General features: G+C 51.0%; 1 protein-coding gene across 1 annotated transcript; it reads left to right on the forward strand.

Moving 5' to 3' along the window:
- Positions 1-251: 251 nt before the first annotated feature.
- LOC128267012 (uncharacterized) lies at positions 252-24372 on the forward strand. The gene is made up of 4 exons (XM_053003802.1): positions 252-350; positions 491-4057; positions 11332-11604; positions 24361-24372. The coding sequence occupies exons 1-4, from the start codon at positions 252-254 to the stop codon at positions 24370-24372; spliced, it is 3951 nt and encodes a 1316-aa protein (XP_052859762.1).
- The last annotated feature ends 1436 nt before the right edge of the window (positions 24373-25808 follow it).

Raw genomic sequence — 25808 nt, forward strand, 5'->3', positions numbered from 1 at the left:
TTCTGAAACACTCTGGTATCTCTTCCAATTCAAACGTTTAATATGATTCGAGCACTAAAATGAACTGTATTTTAATATTATTTCGTCGTCTCTTTTTTCCAGAAAATCCAGTTCGACAAACAATCGCCGGGACGTGTTAGGAATTGAAGCTGCAGCGTTCCGTTAAATATGACCACATTTGATTAGCACTTCCCCAGGTTGCCGAGTACCGGTGGCGTAGGCTACCGATCATAAGTCCCCCTACGCCACCAATGGCTGCCATTGCGGCCGGGTCCGCCGGGTCTCTCGTAGACCCCACCGGTGCACCGGTACCTGGGGCCCAGAAGCAGCGCAAGAAGAGCAAGTTTCGGGTGAGCAAATCGGGCTTAACTTAAATCGAGCGCTTTCGTTTTAATTTCATTACAAAAACGTTTTTGAGAACATCTTAAGCTTAAGGACAGAGAACCGACATGAACCTCGTCTTCCAATTCTCCCTTTCCCCAATCCACAGCTGAAGGAGCGTTCGTCGTCGTCGGTGAGGGAGAAGTTCATCAACGATCCGGCGTACACGGAGGATGTGCGCCACCTGGCGCTTCCGATGCGCCGCAACAGCGGCCCCGAGCACGATCCCGGCCGCAAGTTCTACATGATACCGAAGAAGAAGTCCAACTCGGTCGGCAAGGACTACTCGCGCGGCTCCGGCAGCCTGCACATCGGTGGCGGTGGCACCGGCGTCTCCGAAGACTTCTACACGCTGGACGTGGAGTCGATACGGCGCGCGGGGCTTAACGTGCCGGAAGTGAAGCCACGGCGCAAGAAGTACAATCACCACACGAGCGCCGAGCTACTGAACCGCCTGCTGAATACGGACGAGTCGAGCAGTTCCGACGGACTGCCAGCGAAAGCGACGACCCTCGATCGGGCTCGCGGACGAAGTCTAGACCGGCGGAGTTACGTAACGACGGTGGCGAGCGTCGATGACGCGGGAGCAACAGAACAGCAGCAACGTGGCAGTCGGAAGAATCGAAACCACACCCGACGGCAGACCATCGAACGGGATGTAGTTCCGATCCCGATCGAGCCGATAGAGGACCCACTTTCGCACCCGGAGGAGGCAAAAGCGGGCGATCGAGAAGCGAGTGCCTCGAAAGGCGGGCGCTTTCAAATCGGCAAACGGTTCCTGAAGGGCGAGATCGGCATCAAGAGCTTCAACTACTACCTCCTGAAGGAGGGTTTGAAGTCGTCGAAGAAGAATCTGCTCAAACAACGCTCGGCTCCGGTGGCCCCGGTGGCTGATGGGCAGCAATCGGCTGCGTTGCCGGAACCACCGGCAGCCGTGATGGACGCGGGAAGTCCACCCGAGCACCGGGTGCCGGATGAGGTACATCGGCCGGTGGCCAAGTGTGAGGAAAACATCTACGAAGAGATCTACTTCGAGGACCGGCCCAAGGCGCAAGGGATTTACTTGAAGGACGTCCCACAGCAGGATTCAACGGCCGTTCAGCAGGCGACAGGCGCTGAGCGTCGCGAGACGAACGACGAAAAAATCCAGTTCATCGACTGCGAGCTGTGCGTCCAGCAGTGCAGCAATGCCAGCTGTGACCTGTGCCATGGCCGTGCCGCTCAGCATACGGCCCAGCAGCACGAACACCACCACCACCAGCTGCAGCAGCAGCGGCAGGCCGAGCAGAAGCAACAGAACATCTACGAGCAGCTGAAGCAGCACGGTTCCGGCGGTTCGTCCGCTGGCAGCGGATCTGGCACTGGGTTAACCTCCCGGACGAAGGCCTCCAAATCGCTGGACATGGATGAGCTGTACCAGCGACAGAAGCAGCAACTGCAAGCCCAGCAAAGCCGCCAGAAACAGCCGCAGCAGCAGCGTCAAGGATACGTTGGAAGCGTCGAAGACCTGAACGGTGCCGCCTCAGCCCTGTACGCCTCCAGGAACGTGCTCCAGTACCAGTCGTACAACCCGAGCAATCCGAATGTCTACAAACTGGAAACGACCCCCGTCGCGTTCAGCTCCGACTACAGTCCGCTACAGCAGATCTACTACAAACCCCAGCCCCCCCAGGGAGCCTTGCCGGGACCTCTAGGAGGTGGTCAAGATCCCGCCGCGCAGCACATTTACCAGAAGCCGCTCCACCAGAAGCCCGGCAATGTGTCTGGATCCGGGTCCGACTACTATCAGGAGCTTGCCGGAAGCCGGAAGAAATCGTCCTCGTCGAGCGATTCGCTGCACCAGCGCCGGCTGCAGCGTGACCAGCCACTGTACCACCGCTCGACGACCGGAGTCTACCAGCAGAGGGCGCCACCGTTAGAGGAGCAACTAGTGGTCGGAGCTCCACCTTCCACCGGCGTCGGTGCGAAGCTGTACAAGGTCAGCTCGAACGCGTCGATCCTGAGTGAAGCGTCCGGCCGGAGTGACGGGTCTTACAGACAGCAGTTACAGCAGCAGCAGCAGCAGCAGCATCAGCTGCAAGGACAGCAGGCACACCTCACTCACCCCAGCATCCGGGCGGAGGCACCGCCAGTGGGTGGCCAACCCGCCGGGCAGCCTTACGGGCGCACCGGCGGGAACATGTCCGACTCCAGCCTGGGCGATTCGCTGTTCTCGTACCCGGCCAATCGGCGCTACTTTGGCAGCTCTGAGAGCTGTCGGTTTGCGTCCGAAAGCTGCCGGCGGTGCAGCGTGGAGGTGGACAAGTGTAGCTTCTCCGACACCTGCCGCTACTCGGACTGTCGCAACTGTGACTGCTCGTCGAGCTACTTTTCGTCCGATTTTGACGATACCACGACGCACGCCGGCTCGCGGAGCAAAAGTGGCTCACGGGCATCGCACGCCCCGGATCCGGCGGCCGGTTACTATGCGGCCCCACCGTACGCCGAGGACTTCATGAAGCACGTGAGCGCGGTCAAGCGGGGTAGCCAACCGCCGCAGCAACCGGTGGCCGCCGGAACGCACCTGATGGCGGGTGGCAAGATCTACGAGACGCCACCGACCTACGTCGGGATGATGTCATCGGCGGCCACCGGTTTGCTTAAGGCGCGGGAACCGACCTACGAAACGCTCCGCAATCCGCCGTACTCCATCCCGATGGTGGGCGTCCCTTCCGGCGATGCGCTCGGCCTCGGTAGCCTCAGCGCTGCCCGCCAATCATTCAGCCAGAGCCACGAGGCGCTACTTTCGCCGACCCGTCGTAGCCGGTCCAGCCGCAGTACCGACACCGAGCAGTACCCGTACGCGGAGCGCCGGTCTCCGAGTCCACACTACTCCAAGATTCGGCGACCGCACCAATCTAGCACGCTTCCCTCTTCGGTACGCTCCGGACGCCGGCAACAGTACAGCGACGCCGGCGGTTACAGCGTGATCCGGGAGGCTCCACGCCCAATGGGGGCCGGCTCAACCCTACCGAAGTCCTTCAGCATGCAACAGCCACACCCCGCGCAGCCGACTGTCCCGTTGTCAGTCGGCGGACGCTCCTCCTCGCTACTGGCGATGGGCCACGAGTACGCGGAAATCAGCAAAGACGCTCGGAAGCCAATACCGCCACCGATCAGTACCATTCCGACACACCGGGATGGTCGGACCGGTGGATCGATGAGCCGCGGTAAACCGAAACCGGCTGCGAGAAGCGTGTCGCCGGCAAATTATGGACGAACGGGACGTGTGGAAGTGGAAGTGCCGAACATGGCGGAAGTGACGGCCACCGCCGAGCGTAAGTCTCGTGAGCGGACGATGAAGTTGAAGGCAGGCGATCAGGCTGGTGACACTCCGATACAGCGTGACCGCTCACCGGTGGCCCCGAACGCGGTTGCCACGGGCCAGGAGAAGGGCACCAGGGTGCGCAAAGAGCCGACCACGGGAAGCGGGACATTGCCCGGGCGGGCCACGACGGGTAGCACGCGGCGCCGGGAGTTCGGGAAGTCCCGGGAGCAACAGCAACATCAGCGGGGCAAGCGACGGGTTGCGCAAGACTTTAGCGACGACGAGGAGGAGGACGACGATGATGAGGTGTTCCTGAGCGACAAGGTGTACGAGAGGCCGGGAGTCAGCAGCCGTGGCCCAACGGGAACGGTAAGTCACATCCTCGGATTGTGGGGCCTTCTCTGGGTTGAACTCAACCGTTCTCCATATTGAACACACTACAGGAGAACTAGTTACTAGTGGTCAGAGCGATGGTTGTTAACTGACTTTATTGTTAAACAGCTCCCAAGCTTTTAAGTTCTTGGAATTTACTTAAACTTTCTTTTGAGTTTTACACGTCGTAGAAATCTTAATGATCTCTTCTAAGCCTTATATCATTAGTTCTTCGTTGCCATATGGACCTAGACAGTCATCCGTTTAGCCATTTACCGGGTGATGTCCAGTCCTATTGATGTCGCTTCTTAAGCCTCCTTTTGTGTGTGTCTCCTCGATTGTAAACATCATAATCTAGAAGAGTCGAAAAATTGTTACGACAAAGAGTGGGTCATTTTATCCGGAAAAAAGACAATAACACAGCAATTCCGAGTTGCAGGACACATAAAACAACGGGAGCAGGAGCAAAGCAATACAATTGAGCAAGGGCTAGCCGTGGAAGCCAATTCGGGAACGACCTAATACCGGATACTTTAAAATGGCGTTAAGACGATGTTCTCACACTAAGAACGTCTCGAATAAATACCGAAGTAATGGACGATTTCGCATTTATTACTGAAACAAAATTATGGGTGCTAAACTTCATAGATCCGTTCCTTTCTTTATTGTACGGTCACTAGTATCCGCGCGAGGATATTCCTGGGCGAATTTCACACTCACAAGAGCCTTAAGCGATGCAAATTCATTGTCCTCTCCCCAGATTAAAGTAAGTAGCCGCAATTCTCTTCGCCCTACTACAGGACAATGCAGGGTGCTCCAACATTTCTTGATTACTTCTCGATTACCCGAACATGCTTGCCTTCGACTTGTCGAAAGAATCCAATCCATAATCCGTAATTGAGAGAATTGCTTCCAATAAATTTTTGCCCTGCCCTGGGTACGCTGGGATTAAACATTTGCTGTTCGAATGCGAGTCGCTCTCAGTCCCGACGGACCCGCAATGATCTGACTGTTTACCGTTCGTTCCGCTCAGCGAGTCCACGCTCCGTCCGAACTGTCGATCTGGTCGTACCGGCTCTACCGCTCAATAATCACCCGATTCGGTCACTTCCAAGGATTAGGACGATAATCAGGGTTTGTACCATTCGAACCGAGCACATTTGAGAACGCCACCGAAACGCTTCATCCGTAAGCGATCCCCGGTTTGGATGATTGACCGTCGCACATCGTCTGGTCCTGCGCGGGGGGCGTACTTCTGTGCTGACTTACGACCCGCCCGCACCGTCGCCGCCTATCAGCCGACGGTTTGCACGGTAATCGGTTCACTCGATCGATTCCAATCGCCGGCCGGAATCGTATTGTCGGGAAGTTGTCTCATTGGCTTCCGTCGATTTTGTTTTTTGTTTTTTTTTTGGGTCCATCTATCTGTATTTCCGTCTGTTCCGTCCGTGTGACAACGACCGCTGGTGGCCAGTGGTTCGGGGCACGCCGGCGATAAGATTAAACTCCTGACTCGTGCTGTGTCGTGTGTCCCTGGAGCTGTAATCCGACTTTTCTGCTGAGACTGTCGCCGCACTTGCGGGTTTCGTGTTTCCTTGAGGTCGAGGAGCGAGGAGACCGACAAACGGAAACAAGCGTCATAATTACCGGCGCTAAATAATTCAGCTAATTAATTGGGAAGACGTTGAACGCTTGAGATGGGTTTCGCGCTGATGGGGTTTCGGGCGCCAGCACGCTGGAAGTGTCCTGTCACCTGGACTTGCGCTTGCGGCCGCCAATCTCTGGAGTATCCGTCCCACCACGAATCGAAGGCAAGCTAATCTCACGCAAAGGAGCACACGCTGGCTTTTTGTGGCGCCGCGGCACGTGGATGGCACGCAGCACGCCAAGCGTGCTGTGGTTGCGACTCGTGAAGCGCGTGGCGTGTTTATTTCGCCGTGAATATTTAAAGCCCTTCTGGCTGTTCCCGGAAGTGGTGTCACCCGGAGACACCCGTGATGCTCCGTGACCCCCGGCCCAAACGAACCACGTGCCACGCTCGCCGGTTTGTGAAGAGTGTCTGTCGAGGGTCAGTAATGAGGCTCCAACCGCTGTTTAGCAGCGGCAGCAGCAGTATAGTCGGTCTCAGGCCCACCAGTGTGGTAGGCCGTGTCCCTGATTCGCATCCTAATTATCCACCCACCGAGTGTACCGGTCGCTTAATCCGCTTAACCCGCAGCACCCGGCGAACGACAATTTGTAGCGATGAATGTGCCCTGATTGAGGAAACCACCACCATGGGTTGTGGCCCAGAAGGCTCGTGGGGCGTTCGGAGAAAATTGAAAACACACCGGCGACTCGGCCATCTTTTGTAGGCGCATGGATGTCGTTGTTTATGGGCAAAACGAAAATGGCGGCATCCATTAGCGCGGCTACCATCCGTGTTTCGTTATTCATTGGGTTTCGGATTGAACGGTTCTTTGTTTTACAAGGATCCATTGTCCATTTGAGCGGAACAAAAAATATGCTATTGATATGTTTCGGTCGATTGTAAAATTGCTTTACCGAACAAAATGGACCTTACGCCAACAATGGGCACCAATTTATTATATTTTATTTATATTTTCTAAAGAAATCTTTATCAATGGAAAATGAAATCAGTGACACACGATGTAATGTTTAATGATTATTTGGGTGCATGATTGATTCGTGAGTAATTGTTCCACATCCTCGAACCAATTGTTCGACGAATTGTAGCTACTGAATGGTGGATTGAATGTCGAACAACTGAACTGAAGTGATTAAGGTCCTATTTCACTCAACGTTGGGTCTTGTCATACTAAAAAACGCGCACGAAACGCGTCATTTAACGACAAAATCAACCAAATTCGTTTTAAACGACTAACGTCATGGAGCTAGCGTTAAAGTTACGCTAATTTCAATTGTAAACATGATGGCAACGAGCGGGAAAACTTTTAACTACAAACTTATCTCACGAGATTGTATTAAGGCAGCAAACTCAAAGCCGGTGGCCGAGCTAAACATCAATCCAATTAATGTGCCATTGCGCCCAAACAGAATACAGCCGAAACGGGCGCGACTGCTTTACGGCGGGAGGGCCCTCCGAAGCGACAACCTGGGCCGCTTCCGTAAGAAATAAGCTCCTTAAAGAGGGCCTTCAAAGTGTCGCTCTTCAAAGTTTATCATTTTACTGTTAAACAAAACCAAAAACAATTTCCCCAAAACCCCGGCCAGATTATGAAACTTCTCCGAACGCTCCTTCCATCTCTGACATCCTCTCTTTCTCCTTTTCCCGTTTTAAATAGTTCCTCCCTGTACACAGATTTATTGTAGGCAATACTCATTTCTTTTATAATGAAATTGGGCAAAATATAAATCCCTTCACTTACCGCGCTGCGTACTCGGCGTCAGAGTATTTTGCAGTTTTCTTTTTCTCTCTCTCTCTCTTGCGTAGCTTTCTGTTGTCGGCCAAAAAAAAATTACTCCATTGACATTCACAGTACATTGTTCGGGCCAGAAGCGGGCCAGATTAGAGCCACGGAAAAGTTGTACCATTTTTCCTTCGCCTTCGAGCCTGGCAGGAGCGGAGAGTGCAGAGCCTCGTGGGCAACTTTTCATCTTCTACGGCTCTGTTTTGTTCCGCTCTTCCCGCCATGGCCCACCTGATAGTGGCCCCCAAACCGAGCGCCTTCGTGGGTGACAAATGGCCACCCGGTACACGGGGACTGGGTGTCCTTCAAGTTCAGTGCTCACCGCCACGGCCGACACATCGCCGGTGCTGGTCTTTTGTGTCCAACTTTGACGGGTAGCAGAGCATAATTTATCAGTAGACTTTTGCATAATTGCGCCCGCATCGTATCGGTTACCGGGGACGCTGCAACCGAAGCATGCCTTCGTTCCGACAGGTACACAGCGTACCGGCTTGTGGCCAGAGCCGGAAGAATTTGGGCATAATTTTTAATGATCGTGTTTAGGGGAAGAATATTGCCCCGGCGCTTTGCTGGTTGTGTCCACGGCAAGATTTATTGTTTTCATGACAAACAAACATAAAACAACAGCAAAACATACCTTTCCTTTGATAAAGAATAACGAAAACGTTTTAAAAGGTGAAAATGAACAACTCTGTCTTGGAAAAAAATGTAGATTCTAATTTAAAAGACCAAAAAAAGACTCTCCACCGTAGCAGTGCCCCTTTAAAGACGGCCTTAATGCCATACCGTTCCTGTTTTCTTTCGAGCAAGATATCGGTTTTCCGTTCTTTTTATGGATTTGTTATCGCTCACGGTGGCCCACGTTGCTCCGGCCGTCTGCATCTGCGTCTTGACGGAAAGTGTGTGTAATTATTCTGACAATCGCTGACAGCTTCTCATAATCCACAGGTTCTCCGGGCTTCTGCGAAACGAACGCCCGCTTCGTCGTTCTTGGAAGGCCGCAATTATTTCGACTCTTCGCCATTCGGGTCCGTGACCCGGCCCCCGGTCCGCCGGTGCCAGAGTATCCTCGCCTCTTCGCGATGCCGATTGAATTCGTCGTAAATCTTTGATGCGTCGAAAGTCAACCAATCGATAAGCAGCACGCCTCACATGAGCCAACTCCGGTGGTGGATTTCACGGGAAGCAACCATTATTACGGTGCCAACGGGACACTGTTTGTGGCACCCGGCTCGTGTGGGAACCAGAAACCAGATCTTTGATCGTTCGCGCTCACAGCAGATCCATTACTCGCATCGCGCGACCATTGCGCACCGGCGAGCAAAACCCCCGAGGGACCTGTGAGGAATTTTAATTATTTGCGCTGCCCCCCAAACCCAGTGCTGCCAAATTTGCGAGCGTCTTGAGATGTATGCAAAAATGCAGGAAAAAGAGAAGCAATCAAGTGGAACGTTCCGTGCCGGTTCCGTGCATTATACCCGGACCGAAATTAATGAACATGCAAACGGATTCGGACTCGTCCTCGGGAGCGGGTCCTCAAAAACCGGCCTCTCGCGCTCCCGGGAAGGGCTTTTCTGTTGAAAATACACATCAAGCCCGAGGCGCCCTCATGGGGTCCTTCAGCTGCACGGAATCGGCGACGCCTTCCGCGTTCTTTTTTTCCGAGCTGTCGCCACTAAAGTGGGCACTTTACTGAAAGGCTCGGCCTTTAGGGCACAATGAATAAACCATGAGGGGGCCGGCGTGGCGCGCCCACCACGGCGTGCGAGAAAAGGGCCACACGGAGACGTTCGTTTTCCGTGCTTTTCCCCATTCAACGATTTCCCGCAATACCCAGGACGTCCAGGATGCTCAAGTTTGCGGTTCGGTTCACGGTGTACGGCGATGTGTTTACATGTCGTTGGCCCGTTGGAAAAGGCAAGGATGGCAAAAAGGACGATGGATGGGGTGCGGTCTTTTTTCTTTGGCTTTGGCTGAGTTTGTCACCCTCCGAAGATCTTGCAACGCCCAGCCTCTTATGCGTGTCAATGGAGCTGACTTACTATCGGTCGTTCGCTCGCTCGAAAGTGGTTCGTTCGTGCGTGGTGCTGGGTCAATGCACTCACCGTGCACCATGCACAACGTGCGTCCTGCCCAACGGGGCCCAACCCGCGGCTTGTTCATTATCAGCACTCACGGGAGATATTCCTGGGCCAGAATTTGAAGCATAAGGGCAACCTGCACTTCACAGGACCCGACACTTTTCTTCGCCTTCGCCGTTTGATCGCCAGTTCTATGTTTTGTCTTCGCCTTTTGCGGGCTTACCATTCACTCATTTCCATTTGTCGGGCTCGATTCTAACTAAGCTTTTCCTACATCTTCTGCCTCGGGCAAAAGGTATAAACTCTGAATTGAAAAATGAGTTCCGCGCTTGATGTGACTGAGTTTTGTTTCAGCAACGGACCGTGTTTCCGAATTTCCGAAATGTGTCTAATTTTGTTCTCCATCTCCGGCAAAGGCAAAGGTGAAAAAGTGGACGCCAACTGCCGTGGCGCGTTAAGGCCAATCCCATAAATTACTTTTGCACGTTGATTTTTCTTTTTGTTTCTATTTCTCCACTTCCACAAAACCGGACCGTGGCGAATCGCGCCGTACCGTATTTATTACTTCCGCCGTAGTTGTTTCACAAACTTTTCCAGTTCACACTTCCACTCGACTGATCGCTTCGCTTGGGGTGTTGTGGCCTTAAAGTGATACCTAGCCGTTCGTCAAGAGCCGCACCGAAAAGCAGCAGCACAATCAAAATGCAATTAAAGTAGTTGGTTCTTCAAAAATTCTAAACACTTAGAAAATTTTCACTTTTTTCATCGGCCTAGACTTCCACTAAATGCACCTTTCTTTTATTGACCACAAACAAACACAAGGGTCTTCATCTTCATTCAAGCGAAACAGATGAGCTAAAGGACCTTTAAAGAAACGTTTACGTTAAGATAATTAAAAGTAAACACCGGTCATGCCCAATTTGATCAGCAAAACATCACCTTCGTCGGGTGAAAATATGCTCTACCCCATCTAAGCCGCGTTGTTAAGCGTAACCGTTGTTTGAAGAAAGAAGCCATCGCGAAAAGGTTCGCCTTCCACGAAACGCTTCTTTCTGCGACGCCAGCCAGATCGCTTCTTAAGCCCCCAGAGGGTCCGCCTCCCGGTGTCAGCCAGTATCTAATGTTCCCTAGAAGTTTACGAGATCTTTCATGTGGCGTAGACGCCAACTAATTAAGCAAAGCGCTCCCGACACTCGGTCCCGGTTGTCGGTCGCAGCAAAGCAACCTCTGCCAGGTAGTGCAAAGTAATTGCGTTCATCGCACGCAGCCTCTTTTGGGGTAATTTTCCTGGAAGTCCTCCATGCTCTCAGTGATGCAGTGACCGATGGAAAGTGTCCCAAAAACTTCACAAAATCGCCACCCCGGAAGGTACCGTAGAGTTCCGGTTCATCCTGGGCGACCGCGAAAGAAGCGTTTCTATGGCACCAGCCCGCGTGAGATATCTTGCTCACCACCATCCGCACAGCCCAGCTCGTTCTCACGCTCATCTCACCCGGTTTTAATTTACTTTTACCCCCTTTGTACCGTGATTTATTCGCAGGGTCCTTCCACGAAAGGATTGTCAGGGGTGCCCAGTGCAACAACAACCAGCACCACGCCTCAAACGACGGTGGCAAGTGGTCCGGTGGCCACCACCATCGTGAGCACCACGGCTAGTACCACCACCACCACCACCAGCACCACTACTGCTACTACCACCACCATCATCGAGTCGACCGTAGTAGCACACCGTGCTCCGGGAAGCTCTGTGGCCGGGAAGCAAGCTTTCGATTTTACGCTACAACCCCCGACGTCGTCCTCGTCGTCCAGTGGCACTCAGCCCCACTCGTCCACCTCCGGTGGCCCATCGGTGGCGCCCCATTCGCCGACCCGCAAATCAAAACAAAAGCCAGAGTCCGACGCCGCTCCGGCAACCGGCACGGCGTCCGGACCGTCGGTCGGTTCGGCCACTCAGCCGAACGAAAGCGAGAGTTTGCGCACGACGACCGACCACGCCGGATCGAAAGCTCCGGCCGATGGGGCCGGAGTCACCGTGAGTGACCCAGCGTCGGATGCTGGGCGTTGGGCTCCACCGGTGCTGAGTGGTTCCGGCAGCAAAACAACAACAATCGCACTCAGTAGCGAATCTGACGTCGCCGGTGACAGATCGCGCCGTGACGGGCCACGCCAAGCCGCGGACGCCCCAAACAGGTAACGTAACGGTGACCATCTCGTGAATTTTTATTCCTCCTTTGCGTTCGTTCGAAAACCGTGCCGAGAACCGTGAACGGTGGGCGGTGGCCAGTGGTGGGGAGATTGGGGATTTCGGGAGGACGACCCTCAGTGTTGAGCGCGCGCGCACACACCCACACGCACGCAGAAGGGCTGATCGCTGGCACCGGAGCTTTCCCGGGGAGCTTGGCCCCCGGGTTGGGAGCTTTTGGGCCGTGGCGGGCAAAAGGATCACCGCTCGTCCGCGAGCGTGGCGAGGAGTCGGTGTGTGTGTGTGCGAGGATGAGGGCAACTTCATCATTATGCAAAGCCATCACGCGGGCCACCTGCCCCGCCGCGGTCCACACCAAAATGGCGCACTCCGTTTTGTTTACCTTTGGGTGAACGACAACGCGCCGTAAAATGGTTGCCAGCATGCCAGCAGGTGCCCCCAGAGGAGTCAAAAGGGCCCGACAAAGGGTCCTGCATTGTTTGCCTTTACACTCCCTTTTTCCACTGGGCTCTGGGATGAGGAGACGGATTTGTTTCAGCCATTGTTAGGACGCCGGGTTTTGCGAGTGTTTTATTCGCGATGTTGGCTACAAATTCTACGCATTGCTGGTTGCTCTTAGCACGTTTGCGGCTTTTGTCCGTGGGCGTGGGCCCATCCCAGGTCGATGTAGAACCGTTCTAGACATGTTCGTGTGTGCCTTATACAACGATCGCCTTGAAAAGATGACGACGGTTTAGTTGCGTGCTGATCGCTCACCCAACAGGAAAGTGACGACAAGAATAGAAAACCAAGTGGCTCATGTCCGTGTCCGTGTGTGTGTGCGTGCGTCTGTACGGATGTCCCGTTCAGGAATGTGACCACTTTTCCCCGTCGACTGCTCACGTGCTGTATCGTGGCTCCGCAGTCCGGTGAACGCAACAAAAGGTAGGAAAAGCGGTGGAAAATCGTTAATTGTGCGAAAAGTGGCGAGCATTATCGTGAGCTCCGTCTGTGACAAACCATCAGCGGGAAGCCCCGGCCGCCGCAGTGTCACTGTCACGGCAACCCGGGGGGCTCAGTCCAACGCTCCCACCGACGTGCGCCGCAGCAGTTCAAGAGTCAAACCATCGCGAAAATGTATGTTGGAGAAAAGCCACAGTGATTATGAGGAAAGCGCCCGGTCGCCCGGAGGGGCCACCCCAACAGTGACGGATGCCCCGACAGTGTGCCGATGTGCAAGTGCAGGTGATTGATGGTTTCTACGGTGGCCCCTTTTTCCGACGGCGACGACCACGTCTGACGCCGTGATTCGCCATGTGCGTCCGCCCGCGGGCCTGCAACAGGTTTTTGGTGTACGGAGAGGTGCATTTCGATAAGAAGACCCAGCATCGCATGCATCCTAACCACCTGTGCAGGCCACACAGAGAGTGGGAGAGAGACGTACGTGACCGAACCCCCCCTCGTGTGTGTGTGTGTTGCGTGAATTCCAAACTGCAATCCGTACCGGGGTTTTTGCAGTTTTTACACCCAACCCTCGAACTCGGATCTAAACTGCTTTTGGCCACACGTCGCCCGGACGATGATGTGACGACGATGGCGATGGCGATGATGATGATGAAAGTGAAATGTTTCCTTTTTCCGACCATGCCCGTTGGCGGTCGATTTGTCGGCAAGCGCGGTGTGCATCAACTATTTAGTCGTACGTCGCCGTACGCCGCAGGCCCCCCCTCATCCGGGCGGCGCCATCGATAGACAAGCCTCACTTCTCTTCTATCTTTCCGGTCGCACGATAGAGATTGTTTGCTACTCACCATCCGGAGTTGTGTTGAAGAAGCAAATTAAAAGGAGATCAAAGCAAAGTAAATCTCAAACTGGCCCTATTCAGACATTACGCCAGAGGGGTCCTTCGAAATGAATGTCTGACGTGGGGAGGTTTAAAACATCGTCTGAGTCTGAGTATATAATGTAGGACCGGGTAGAATACTTTCGAGGAACTAGTGTTTACGTGAACCACAGCGGTTCTTACTCTAAGATAGTGGGGAACATGCCGTTTGTTGTGTGACGTTGATGCTGATATTGGTTGAGCCTTTTGGAGTTAAAATGTCCGCTTAAGTCCCCTGAAGCCGGTTGTTTTTAACGAGGAAAAGGAAAAAGAAACCTTTCAATAAAATCTAGAATTAAATTAAAATAGCTTCAGACAAAATCTGCTTAAAAGAAATAATTTATAACTAAACGAAAAAGAGATAGATAGAGCCCGAAAGTGATACCTTCTAACACATTTCTATGCTAAAAGAGACTCAAAGATCTCAACCAAACTGACCAATTCAACCCAAGGTTTTGCTAAGCTTTTGTTAAACACTGATAAAAACATTAATGAACGGAACTCAAGGATCAAGTTAGGCCATTCGTGCCCAAACATGTTTATCGTGGCCATCGAAAGTGGGTACGTCCACCGTCAATATTTGCCTTACTTTCTACACATTCTATCCTCTCATTATCTTCCAAGTGCTTTTATGATCAACGCGCGCACAAAAAGTACTTAACGATCATCGAAATCGCAGTGAAAACAAGGCGAAAATCAAGTTGCCCGTGTGAAGCGAGTAGAGTGAACGGTTAGAGCAATATTTTCCTCTCCGGAAAACTGGTGAAAAAGCTCCAGCGGTCAGGAGACAGGATCCGCACCCGGAAGAGTGCTAGTGCTCCGTGTTGATATCGGCGAGGTGCAGAATTCCGTAACACACAAGCGCCATCTCTAACACCTACAGATTGGGGAGTGTTGATCAAGTGTTGGTGCTTGTGCAGTGGCCTGTGGGTTGACCTACAGAAAACGCAACGGTCCGGAAAACGTACTACGAAAAGTGAAAAGTCCTTTGCGTGTGTGTTTGTGTGTGAGAGAGTCCTCGAAGGTCAGGGGCGCGGCTGTTGCTTCCCGCACGAAAGGGGCTCAGCTCTAAGTTCCGCCCGTCCGTCAGCCGACATTCGCCGGAAGTGTAAATTCGAATCAAAACTCCCAAAACTCCTACACGCGACGGCATCGATCGAAGGCAGAAGGTTTGAGTTGCCCTTTTCTTTTCTTTTCGTTTTGTTTCGCATTTTGGGTCTTCCCTTTTCCTCGGGGGGTTTGTTTCGGTGTTTACGTTCGGCGCCCTAATACATATTTGCCATTAATTCTGAAGGTGAGGACAACCGGAGCTCCAACTGCCCGGAGAGTAGCAAAATACCCAGAACACGGGCAGCCGCTCGGAATTGGCTGCTCTCGATCGGGTGTTTTCTCTGTTTTCTAAGTGGATCAATAAAAAATTCCAGTCGTGTACCGGGACCAGGACTCCAGCATTCTTTCGATCGACTCTGGGAATCCGTTTCCTTTCGTTTGCAACTCGCAGCATCTGGGTGAGGATATGTTGGGCCACCCATCGTTGAGAGCTGCCTTTCTAGCGAATACTAAAGTTGCTCGTCGAGCGACTTGTTTTCGTTTGAAGCATGCAAAGCAAATTTACCTGACACAGACAGGATGGGCAGCGAAGAGTGCCAGCAAATTGGATCAACTAAATGGAGAACACGAGTCTCGTAATGTTGCAGTGCTACAAAAACATACAGACTACGGAATGCGCAGTCATTAAGGTCCAAAGAACCTTTCAAGACTGTTTTTTTATCAAAAAAGATTAAACTTTGTTGCACAAATTTATGGACCGGTTCTTTCAATTTGCCCTGTCCTGAAATCTGGTGTTCCATGGTGCCCTAAACCCAAAAGTGTCCAGCAAGAACTGCAAACTTACGACGTTCCGAGGCACCGGCCTACCGAAAAAGAGATAAGATGGCTTCCATTACTTTATCAGTGCCTAATTTTGCTACCTCTGAACGGAGATTTGCTACCTCTGCAATCAATATAACTTTCAATTAATCATAGCCGCTATCTGGATGGCAGTGAAAACAAACCCTGCCTTTTGGCCCTGACTCAACACCCCAACCGGACCGCCATTAGGCGTCGCGTGATTACGCACGGCGCGTTCCGGAAGCATCGGGAGACATTTTGCAATCGAAGCACGAAGCCTCGGTTCCCCCGGGGGCGGCACCGGGTGTGTCTCCTCCGAAGCCACGACCAGACCAGCCCGCAAAACCTGTTCCGTTTCTTTTTTTCCCCCACCGGGAATTATGACGGTTGGGCTTCGGCGGGGCCGGAATTTTGCTCCGCGACGCGCACGCGGATAATGACGCCAGAGATTAGTTTGCGAAGCCGGAAACGGCGCCGGCTTTCGCGTTGCCATTTTGTTGCCACCCTCGGAGCTACGCGCTTCGAGGTTCTCTTCATTTCGTTTATTTGCCGCCGAGGACGAGGTGAGGTGAAAATGAGATCGAAACTGACGGCGTCGATTTTCCCCCAATTTACCGGCACCGGCACACGAGTAGAGGCTGAGGCTATGCTTCATGGAGCGAGCTCATGAAGACCGACATAATCTCCTGACCGAGTCGACCGGCCCGTACTCAACCGAAAAGCTTGCCGCCAGAGCTTCCAATGGGGTGGACTAGCAAAATTAGACGCACTTTAATCGAAACATCGATACCGCGCCGGAACTGTGTGGCCTTTAAGAGGGCTGCCGGGGCTTTAGATTGGTGGCGCCTAGAACGGACGACCTCATTTCAATTTGCATGTCATTTCAATTTAATTTAATGAATTTATCATTATGGCACACGAACTGGCGCTGGCAATGGGGATGCTTGCACGTCAAATCTTAAAGTCTTGTATCTGAAGTGATGAATATTGTTCAATGGAATGAAGGCCTATTTTATTCGTTTTCAGGAATTGGATTTTTTTGTGATTCCTTCGTCTAAATTAATGTTTTATTCAATTTGTAACACTCTTCTCTGTGGCAAAGCTAACTGTTTCTGCTCTGTTTAGCGTAAGCTTCCACCCAATAAGAGCCTTCGGTGAATTTTCTTCCGTTCTGTGCCGATTCCTTTCTGGATATCCACTGGACACAACTCTGTGAAAACAAAACAACGTTTTCATTTCGCATGCCCACGATAGCTCCATTCACAGAATCGTTGGAAAAAGAAACAAAAACCCTTGAACGCCACTGAAGTGTACCGCATTCCGATCCGTGCCATCAAGTGGGACTCGATTGCATTTTCCAAAAACTAAACGAAACGCGAACGTCACGGACCAAACATTTCGCGGACGGTTTCAGCGGATGTATGATGATGATGATGGTGGTGTTTTTTCTTATTTGTAGGAACTGTTTCAGGGACTCGTCCCGTGGTTCCGACTCCACAGCCCACACGAACAAGAACATCCACCATAAAACGAAACCCGTCCGCAAGTCCGCTGTGCACGAATTTCCACCCAAAAAAACGACCAACCAAAAGATGCGCGTACCTTCCACCTCGTGCCCGGGGGCCATCTTGGGCAGAAGACACGGTTAATAGGGTGATGAGCATGTAACAACATCGTGTACTTGGGTTTGGTTGCAGCAGGTGGTTCGTACACACGGCCTCGTTAGGAAACGGTGCCCACTACCGTTCGGACGGGCTTGAACTTGGTCCCCGTTGGGTTGTTGGGCGGAGTAAAAAGGGTCAAACCCTCGTTTCGGCGGCGAGCCACACAACACGTTTGTCGATAATTAAAAGGCATTAAATTAAACTGTAACCCGATGATGTGCTCCGCTTTTTTTTACATCCATTCGCGCAAAGGTAAATAATCCATTTTCTAGCTAGCGTTCGGAGGAGTTTTCCATAAAAAAAGGTTGTTTTCCCATCCACGCCGGGGCCGGTCGTCGTGTTGGGTGGGATGAAATCGAAGAGTGGCTTCGGAAGATCTTGCTACGAAACACAAAATACTGAGAAAGTGGACGGTGAACCAGTTTAAATGAAGTTTTATTCATAGAATGGAGCCGCGAAGCGTTTTTCTCCTTGTTTGCACAGACGTTAGGCAAACGAAGTGTTTGGCGAGAAATCATGTTAGGTTTATAATTTGTAAAAGGAAAACAGTCAATTCCTCGATTAGAAAAATATCTTGGTACCCTTTACTTAATCCTCTTCTGTAACTAATTTTTATCGTTACTCAACTTTGAAGCGTTTTCTTTCGCCATGAACATTTATTGCTTCGATAGAAGGCACTAACTGGCACCTAGCGTGGCTGTTTTCCGATACGTTATCAGAAACATCACGACAAACGCCATTCGCATACTGGAAATTCACCCCGTGACCACAACATGCCACAAACATCCATCTACAGGCGTCAGACGAGAGCGACTCCCATCGCCCATCGCCCTCCAAACGGCCGTCGGTACCTCGAATCGTAATCACAATTCATCACACTCAACTCAAGAGCTGCTGGAAAAGGGTAAAATAGAAAGTGAAACCCTTCTTCGGGCTTCCCAGCTTTGGGTTGCGATGATTGTAACGGTTCATCTCCGTCGACGCGACGCGTCCTCCACGTGTCCACTTGTCCACGTTTCACGGCAAGAATTTGGCTTTGGCGAACCATTTGTCGGCGGCGCGAATCGAACGTCTCATCTTTATCGAACTGAAATCGACGCCACTCAAGCGTCGTATCACTCGAGGCGGAAGAAAACGACGAACCACCCGTAAAAGCGCGAGCAGGCGGACAAGCACCTCGCCACTCGCCACTATGCTTTCACTTTCGGACGCCTCTTCGGGCGCGCGGTGGAAGATTTATCCGGTGGCTGACCTTGGCCGTCACTTCCGTGTTTTGCTTCATTCCGACGCTGTTTCTTTTTCCACTTTTGCCATTGCTTACCTCGTCAACACCCTGTTACCGAGCCCGAGCCCGTCCGCAGATGGACGTGGCGAAGATTTATGAACAATTTTCGGCCACCGAGTTCCCTTAACGGCCAAGTGCCCCGCACATTGAACTGGACTGGTGGGAAATCGAAAGGGGGGGGGCCCCTTTGCCACTTTCTCCGCTCCGGCCCCAGTCCAGAACCGAGGCCGTCTTATTAGCAGCCGCTTACCGTTGGTGCCCATTCATCATCTAAATGATGCTGTCGGCCCTCCCCCCGAAAGCAATGTTACGGCTTGCTCACGGGCGCTTGACCACTGACGGTGGCACGGGTGCGTGTGTTGCACTTAAATTACTTACAATCACATCACACGGGTTAGGGTAAGGAACATCTGGTTCGAGGTGTTTTATTTTGTAAGCACAGAATGACAAACGGCTGCCGTACGGTGGGGGCCACCGAAAGGTTGCCCAAAATCTGCTTTACTAAACCGCAGAGTGAAGGCAAACCTCAAATCGTTCGAACGGGTGAGTTCTAGTAGAACGTGAATCAGAGGATCTTTTGATGAGTATTTCCTTAAAAGTTTGCTGAACTTAGAGTTAAACATTTTTTTACGTTTTAGGGCAATTTGATAGGCTAAGAAACAGTATTTAAATTATGAGTCTAATTTGTTTTATAGTTAAGTTTTTTTTAAAAGTGTCTGATCCCAATATACTTTTCGAAAATTCAATTTGACACATGGCAAAAAAATGTTTTTGAAGGTTCCTTATAAACCTAGCAGATACCATGTGTACAAGTTTAAGTTGTCCGGTTTTAGAAGACGAAAAGACGTAATTTTCAGGAGAGCCTCAACAAATTTTTATTCGAAGTTTTACAATTTTTTACGAATTTTTACAACGGTGGATTGGCAGGCTTTACCAGGAAAAAGCCGCAATTGTTTGTACTTAGACTTCTCAAAAATAATCTATTTTTCATCTTTAGTGATCATCCGACTTCTTTGGTGTCGTCAAAGAAGCATTTTACATAAGAATTTGCGATGCTTCATTCGCATTTCGTTCAATTTGTGTGACAACCATTCTTTTCTATGAGTTTTTTCTAAGGAAGGAAAATTGCTGTTTGAGACACATGTCTTTGGGATGGTTCTGCATCCAACAATTTCTGCAATTCCTCGTCTTTAAATTACTGGAACATGTTCGTTTTCACTGCTGGAATATGTTCATCATAAGATTTCAAAAACAAACGATGGGTTTCGACCGGCTTTTCTGCGAGTGAAAAAGCAAAAGTAGTGATTTCCGCAAATGTCTATTATTCGGAACGAAACTCAACATTTGGAAGTTGAATAACCAAGTTACTTTATTTTTTAGAAGCAACATCCCATCGGCATTTTGGTAGCAAAAAGTTAGAAATGCAACTATTTAAAGAACTTCCTGGCAAAATGATGAAAACGGGTCAGTTTCGTCAACGTATAAAACTTTTCCCGTCTAACCAAACAGAGCATAGTTTGTGCCAAAGACGACCAGCGAAGATCGCCAACACGGAAAACCCTTTGACCGTCTGACGGTTCCAAATCAAAGAATATGGTCTCCCAAAAGAAGTCCACATCCACCGTTCGTAAAACGTCGCATAAAAAGCCCGGCCCTATTTTCTGTAGTAAAAATCACGGCGACACCGGCAACAGTGAAACTTTCATCGCGACCCGCGAAGGAAACCAGACCAGGATGCCCCGGCCCCGGTACCGGTCCGGTAGCGGAAAATCGGACGAAATTGTTTTCCTTTGCCCATACGCGGGAAAATTTCAGCAAACCAACGGGACGGGACTTCCGCTTTTCATCGAAAGACGTGCGCGTCTCACGTGTGTGTGTGTGTGTGGGCTTTGGCCTCTCCGGTTCCGGCCCTGGTGCACTGGAAGGCTGGTCCGTAAAGAAACAAAATGTTGCCGTAAAGCGGGGAACTTTATGTCGGTATCCACTTACGTCTCGGGCTGCTTGATCGGGTTGATTAGAGTTCCCCGGTCGCCGCCGGTCGGCTATCGGTTTGCTGTTGTGGCGAAGTAGGGAAAACTCGTTCCTAGGACGGTCGCAAATCCTATGGATCGGTGGCCTGAAGGAAACGGGGTAGAAAGTCCAATCCGGGGCCTCGATTGTTCACCAGCCCGGTTGGCGGCTTCCCATAAAACAAATCAAGTACCGAAAGTGCATTTCGTTGAGGTTTAATTTGTTGTTCACTTGTTTAATTTCTAACTTATGCTCGTTTACGGGCACTGGGTGGCGAGCAGTGGGTGAAATTAAACACTACGGCCGAGTGGGAGCGGGCCAATAAAAACGTGAAATGCTTAACGGAAGCAAAGAAGCGCAGCCGCTCGTCTTGGGGCGGGTTTCCGTGTTTGGTCGGGGTGGAAAATGAGAGTGCCCCGCAGATGGAGGTTTCACGGCTGGCACGGTATGATCATAAAAGATGCTCGCCACTGAAAGGCACCACTTCGCCGGTTGACAAAGATTCGCGAAGAGAGACACCAGAGTTGTGCAGATAATGTAGCGGTGTGCCGAGATCTAAATTACATCAAAATGAGGTGCAGCATGCATCCGATCCGATTACAAGTGAGCTCCCGTTTTATTCACCAACATATTGTCCGCGGGAGCAATGTCGCCTTCTTCTCGCGTTTGCTGTACTCACCTATGCTAAAGCGGATTTAAATCTCGAATAGCCGTCCGCTTGAGTGCACGTCCATTGTAAATTGTCCTTTCGAAATCGCAATGCAAACATCGGTTTGAAACATAATATCGAATGGCGCGCTCTGGACACAATGCTTAATGCTGTGCCGAAGGGCGCTCGAGTAGCCACGAATGTGGAATGCTTTGGAACATGTTAAATGCTGCCTTCGAAAACGATTCCACCGAACGATCAACATGGTCCCATGCTCCCGGCAAAAAGCTTTTCGATCCATTTTTCACAAGCGACCAAGCGATGAGTTGTGAGGAAATATTTTACTTGAAAAACGCATCGTTTTATGTTGTTGCTCCACTAACCAGCAATACGCTTCACCGACGGCATAGCGCAAACATTTGCGGAAATTGAAATTTCATTCTCCAAGTGTCCTTCAGCTCCTGTTGCATGTGCCCCGTTTGGGGTGGCAATCCTTTCAGCCAGCCTTCGCATCCCTAGTCGTGCCTTTTCAATGATCCCCTCGAGCGAAAGGCGATCATTTCCGTTTCGAGTGTGGAATGAATTGAATTTTCTTTTCCGTTTCCAGTTAGCTCGGTGCTGGCTTACAGATATTACGTACCATCGATCGAAGCAGGCAGCGCCATTGAGTTCCCGCATTTTTTTTCTCTACTGTGTGCGCGCTTCAAGAGGCAGGACACATTTTTCGTTCCCACAAAAGTTCCATCCTTCGACACCGATCCGATGGCTCTTGCGTTCGTTCGGCTAGTCATAACGGTGCTCGAAAAGGTGGCAAAAAATCTCGATTCTCCGTCGGTCGAATCGAAGTACGCCGTGTCGTGCTTAGAGCATCGACCGCACGAGGCACACCTGCATCTCGGACCGTTTCGATAAAGAATGCAATAAATTCTCTCCGAGATGGGTGACACTCTTGATGAGTTTATTTCGAGCACCTCCGGTGGGGCGAGAGAATATTTTTCAAGGGGCCCTAACGTAGCCAAAGGTCTCCCTGCTTCCGGGATGAAAGGACATGGTTCACTAGCTTTTTTGCCTACCTTTAATTGCGGTTTGCTGGAGGGAATCGAAATTAAAGGAAGATGAAACAGTTTTCCGGAGCGTTGCTTCCTTTATGCAGCATTCCGAAGGAAAATCGATCCAGTTTGTCTTCCAATCGAACTCCATCGAAGCTGCTGAAGAAAGGATGCATAAATGAGGCGCATTGACGGACATCAGCAGAAAAAGAGATTGTTTCATTAACATGCCGAAAGCTTTTCTGCCATTTTGCGGATGATTAGAAGGAGCGTTCGAAGAACCGAGATACCGAGCCAAAGCCACTCGGCTGATTGAAATGATTCCTTTAGCTGCACCTGGCTGCTCGTGAACCTCAGCATCGACTCAGTGGCTCAAACTTGTTCTGTACCATCACCGTTTCGCCGTTCTGCACTCGTCAATATAATTGCCCAGCAGCTCGGGCGCGTGCTTTCAGGTCCTTCACGGTTGCTACACGGATACGCGAACAGGTTTTCAGAGCACTGTATCTCCGAGCAGCACAGAATGGACGTTTTTTACCATGGGATTCGCTGAAATGTTCCCGATGATGGGGTTATGTTCTTGAAAATGCAGACAAAAGCTGCCAAACATAGTACCGTATTTTGGAAGCACGCCGACGATGCGGACAAATGTAAAAACCGCACACTCGCATTGGCCCCACGCGGGTTTACGTAATAAACCTTCAAACGGTCCGGTTAATCAGCGCTGCTGCTGACGCGTACGCCTGCAACCGGATCACGCCGACCGCCAACCGGTTGCCAATTTGCAGCATATCGGCTGCCGCCGTGGCTGACCACCAGCGAACTTCCAACGCGCCGGTTCACTTGCCGACGACGAGGAACGATGTTTTTCAAGGCAAACGGGCCACGGCACTTGCAGAACAGGTGCGCTGAAAGGACCGCTTCGATCGATCAAGCTTCGTTCGTCCGTGGCGGACCGTCCACCGTCGTTCTTCACCGATGCATTTTTATGTTGTGATTTTTCAATAGTCGTAAATTCATTTAACCATTTTTTTTGTGCCTCGCCAAAAACCTGATTCAATTTGCCGGGCTTTGGCCTCCGAAAACCGGCCGAAAGCTTTGGCGAGAATAATTGGCCCCCTGGAACCGGTTGGCCGCTCCAGCGCGAGGACGAACAGTGGCAGGGGCAACACGCAGTCGTCGGCGCTACATGTCAGTGTTGGAGTCCCGAAAACCCGGGAAACAAGATGCTGCGAAGAACATAAAAATCCGGCGAAACCGGCTCGCTGCTCCGGCATGCTTCTGCGCCAACGGGCCCGCGGGGCGCAAAATATGCAAATGAACGATTCCAGTACAAGCAGCAGCGCCATCGCCGTTGCCGGTCTTCGTTTGCGTTCTGGTCGATTTTTACCGATCGGCGAGTGGGCATTCCGAGGGGGGAGGCACTTTTGGCCTGTCCTGTCGCTGACATTTGGCAGGGCTAACGATTAGAGATGCAGTCAACGAACGGTGCCGGGCTGGGGCTATTTTTGGCGAGCTTTCGCCACCGTGGCCCGGGCGTCTAGGGGATGAGACGGGGTCTGCGTTCCACGTACGGTATGTAAGACTGGGCAGCTGGGCACACTTCAGGACCTCCGCTCCCGTGCGTCATCAACGCGGCAGATGGAGGCCGACATTTACTTGGCAAACATGACATGACAACGGTGACAGGATGCGCCGTTCTGGGCCAACGGAAACCAATCGATAAGATCTGACAAATGAAACCACAAAGCTGGAAATGGTTTTGCGTTGGCGAAGACAGAGACATATTCAAATCGAACTACGAACTTCAACTACGAGCCCGTAATTTGAGTGCGATACTTCACACTGTCCTTTGATATCTGATTTGACGCAAGGAATCGGCAAGAGAGCTGAATTCGAGATTTTCATCAAACTGTTGAGGCTGAGACTAGTTTTTCAAGCATCTCATGATTTATTTCAATTATAAAATTCACAACATTCATGGAACGATTACTGCCACACGGTAGATTAGAAACGTGGCACAAGTCCACACGAAACGAAATGAAACACAACGGCCAAAGCGCGGTACCGTCATAAATCGTCAGAATCGTTCCGTGAGGCTTCAGGCTATCCGTACCGCTTAAATTGTATTTACTTTACTCTCATCTTCCCGTCCTCGCAATTTTATCTTGTTGCAGGTACGTTACTAGAGCGATATCAATCTTACTCTGGCCGCGACCACATGGCACGGCATCCGTCACACAGTGCTCCGGCCGACGGCTTGAGCACTTCGGCTAAATTGCCTTTAAATTGTACTCATTTTTAATGCATCTCCGGCCGGGAGTGATGTTCGCACTTGGTGAGGTGCGCAAAACCGCACAGAAAGAGCATAATTGCTCCGAAGAATAACGATACCGTCTCGGGGGAGGTGCGGTAATGGCCACACCACAAGCCGACACAAATTCGTGGTCATCTCTGGTTCCACGCACCATTAGGTCTGTGTTGGCGCGAATTTGTGAGCCGTATTTCACTTGGCACTTAATTCACGTTGGGGTCTAATAAGTTGATTTATGTCGGAGGATGGAGAAGAAAGTTTCTGTTGCCAACGGACCTGTGATAAGACCTACGGAAATCAGCCTCACAATGTCGAGCCTAATTTCGACTCATATCGATGTCGTCATAACCTTTTCCAAGCTGAACCGAGATGACAAGCGAAGCATCAAAGTGTAACATTTCACTCGTCAGTTGTCTCGCCACGCAACCCTCTCGTATTATTGATTAATTTATTCATCACCCGTGAACGACGAATTTACTAGCAGATATCGTAACGAACGGTTTACGAGCTGTGAAAAGAGTGGTCCACATTCACGATGACGTGAAAGTGAAACAGGCTGGAACCAGGTACCAGCCGCATGCATATGCTCCACATTTATGTCGCTGGATCTCGTAACCGACCGCCATCTGGTTAAGGAGGCCATAATTCAGCTCTCTTTGCCGTTTTTATGTCACCCAAACTGAAAACCATGTCAGCGCTGATGAGCAGAAGCTTACCATAAATGTGACACCAAACCCTATTGAATCGCTTTAATTCACTTCCATTGATTAGCTGAACAAGAGGCGATGCATAGCCAACAAACCTCATAAAACGGCATTTAATTGATTTTTATATGCACCAACGGTACTGCGCAAAATGAAAGCTCATCATGCACTCCATTGAATCTCCCAAGTGCATCTGCGGTGGAAAAAGTTTGCGGCGTTGGCATCGGCTGCCATTGCCGCTAATTACATTAGATGACGGCCAGGCAGACATTCTTCGGTCATTCCTTGATGATGGGGATAATTCACTTTTCTGATTAAACGGCATAATGTACCGGCCTAGCGTAAAGCCCATTCTTGATTGAGGAAGGGTCTATTATGGTGTTTGAGCTGTTCAATCGTGTAATCGGTTTTTAATGCCCCTGTCGACACTGCCGATTGGCAACGCCAGAATGTGGCCGTGTTACAATCGGTGACAAAACGGCAAAAAAACCCATTAACGGGTGGTATTTGTTTAATTTATAATCAGTTTCATCGGTACGCTCGATGCAGTCGGGCTGGGCTTCACCATTGAGCTGATTGCCAGCTGTAAAGCCCGTAATCGTGTTTG

This window comes from Anopheles cruzii, chromosome 2 (genome assembly GCF_943734635.1).
Source record: "Anopheles cruzii chromosome 2, idAnoCruzAS_RS32_06, whole genome shotgun sequence".
Taxonomy (NCBI): domain Eukaryota; kingdom Metazoa; phylum Arthropoda; class Insecta; order Diptera; family Culicidae; genus Anopheles; species Anopheles cruzii.

Bases quoted from the DNA above. Each gene is read 5' to 3' on its own strand.
- LOC128267012 (XM_053003802.1), top strand. From the start codon at position 252: ATGGCTGCCATTGCGGCCGGGTCCGCCGGGTCTCTCGTAGACCCCACC. The intron at 351-490 runs GTGAGCAAATCG...CCCAATCCACAG, and splicing joins GCAAGAAGAGCAAGTTTCGG to CTGAAGGAGCGTTCGTCGTC. The intron at 4,058-11,331 runs GTAAGTCACATC...GTGGCCGGGAAG, and splicing joins GCCGTGGCCCAACGGGAACG to CAAGCTTTCGATTTTACGCT.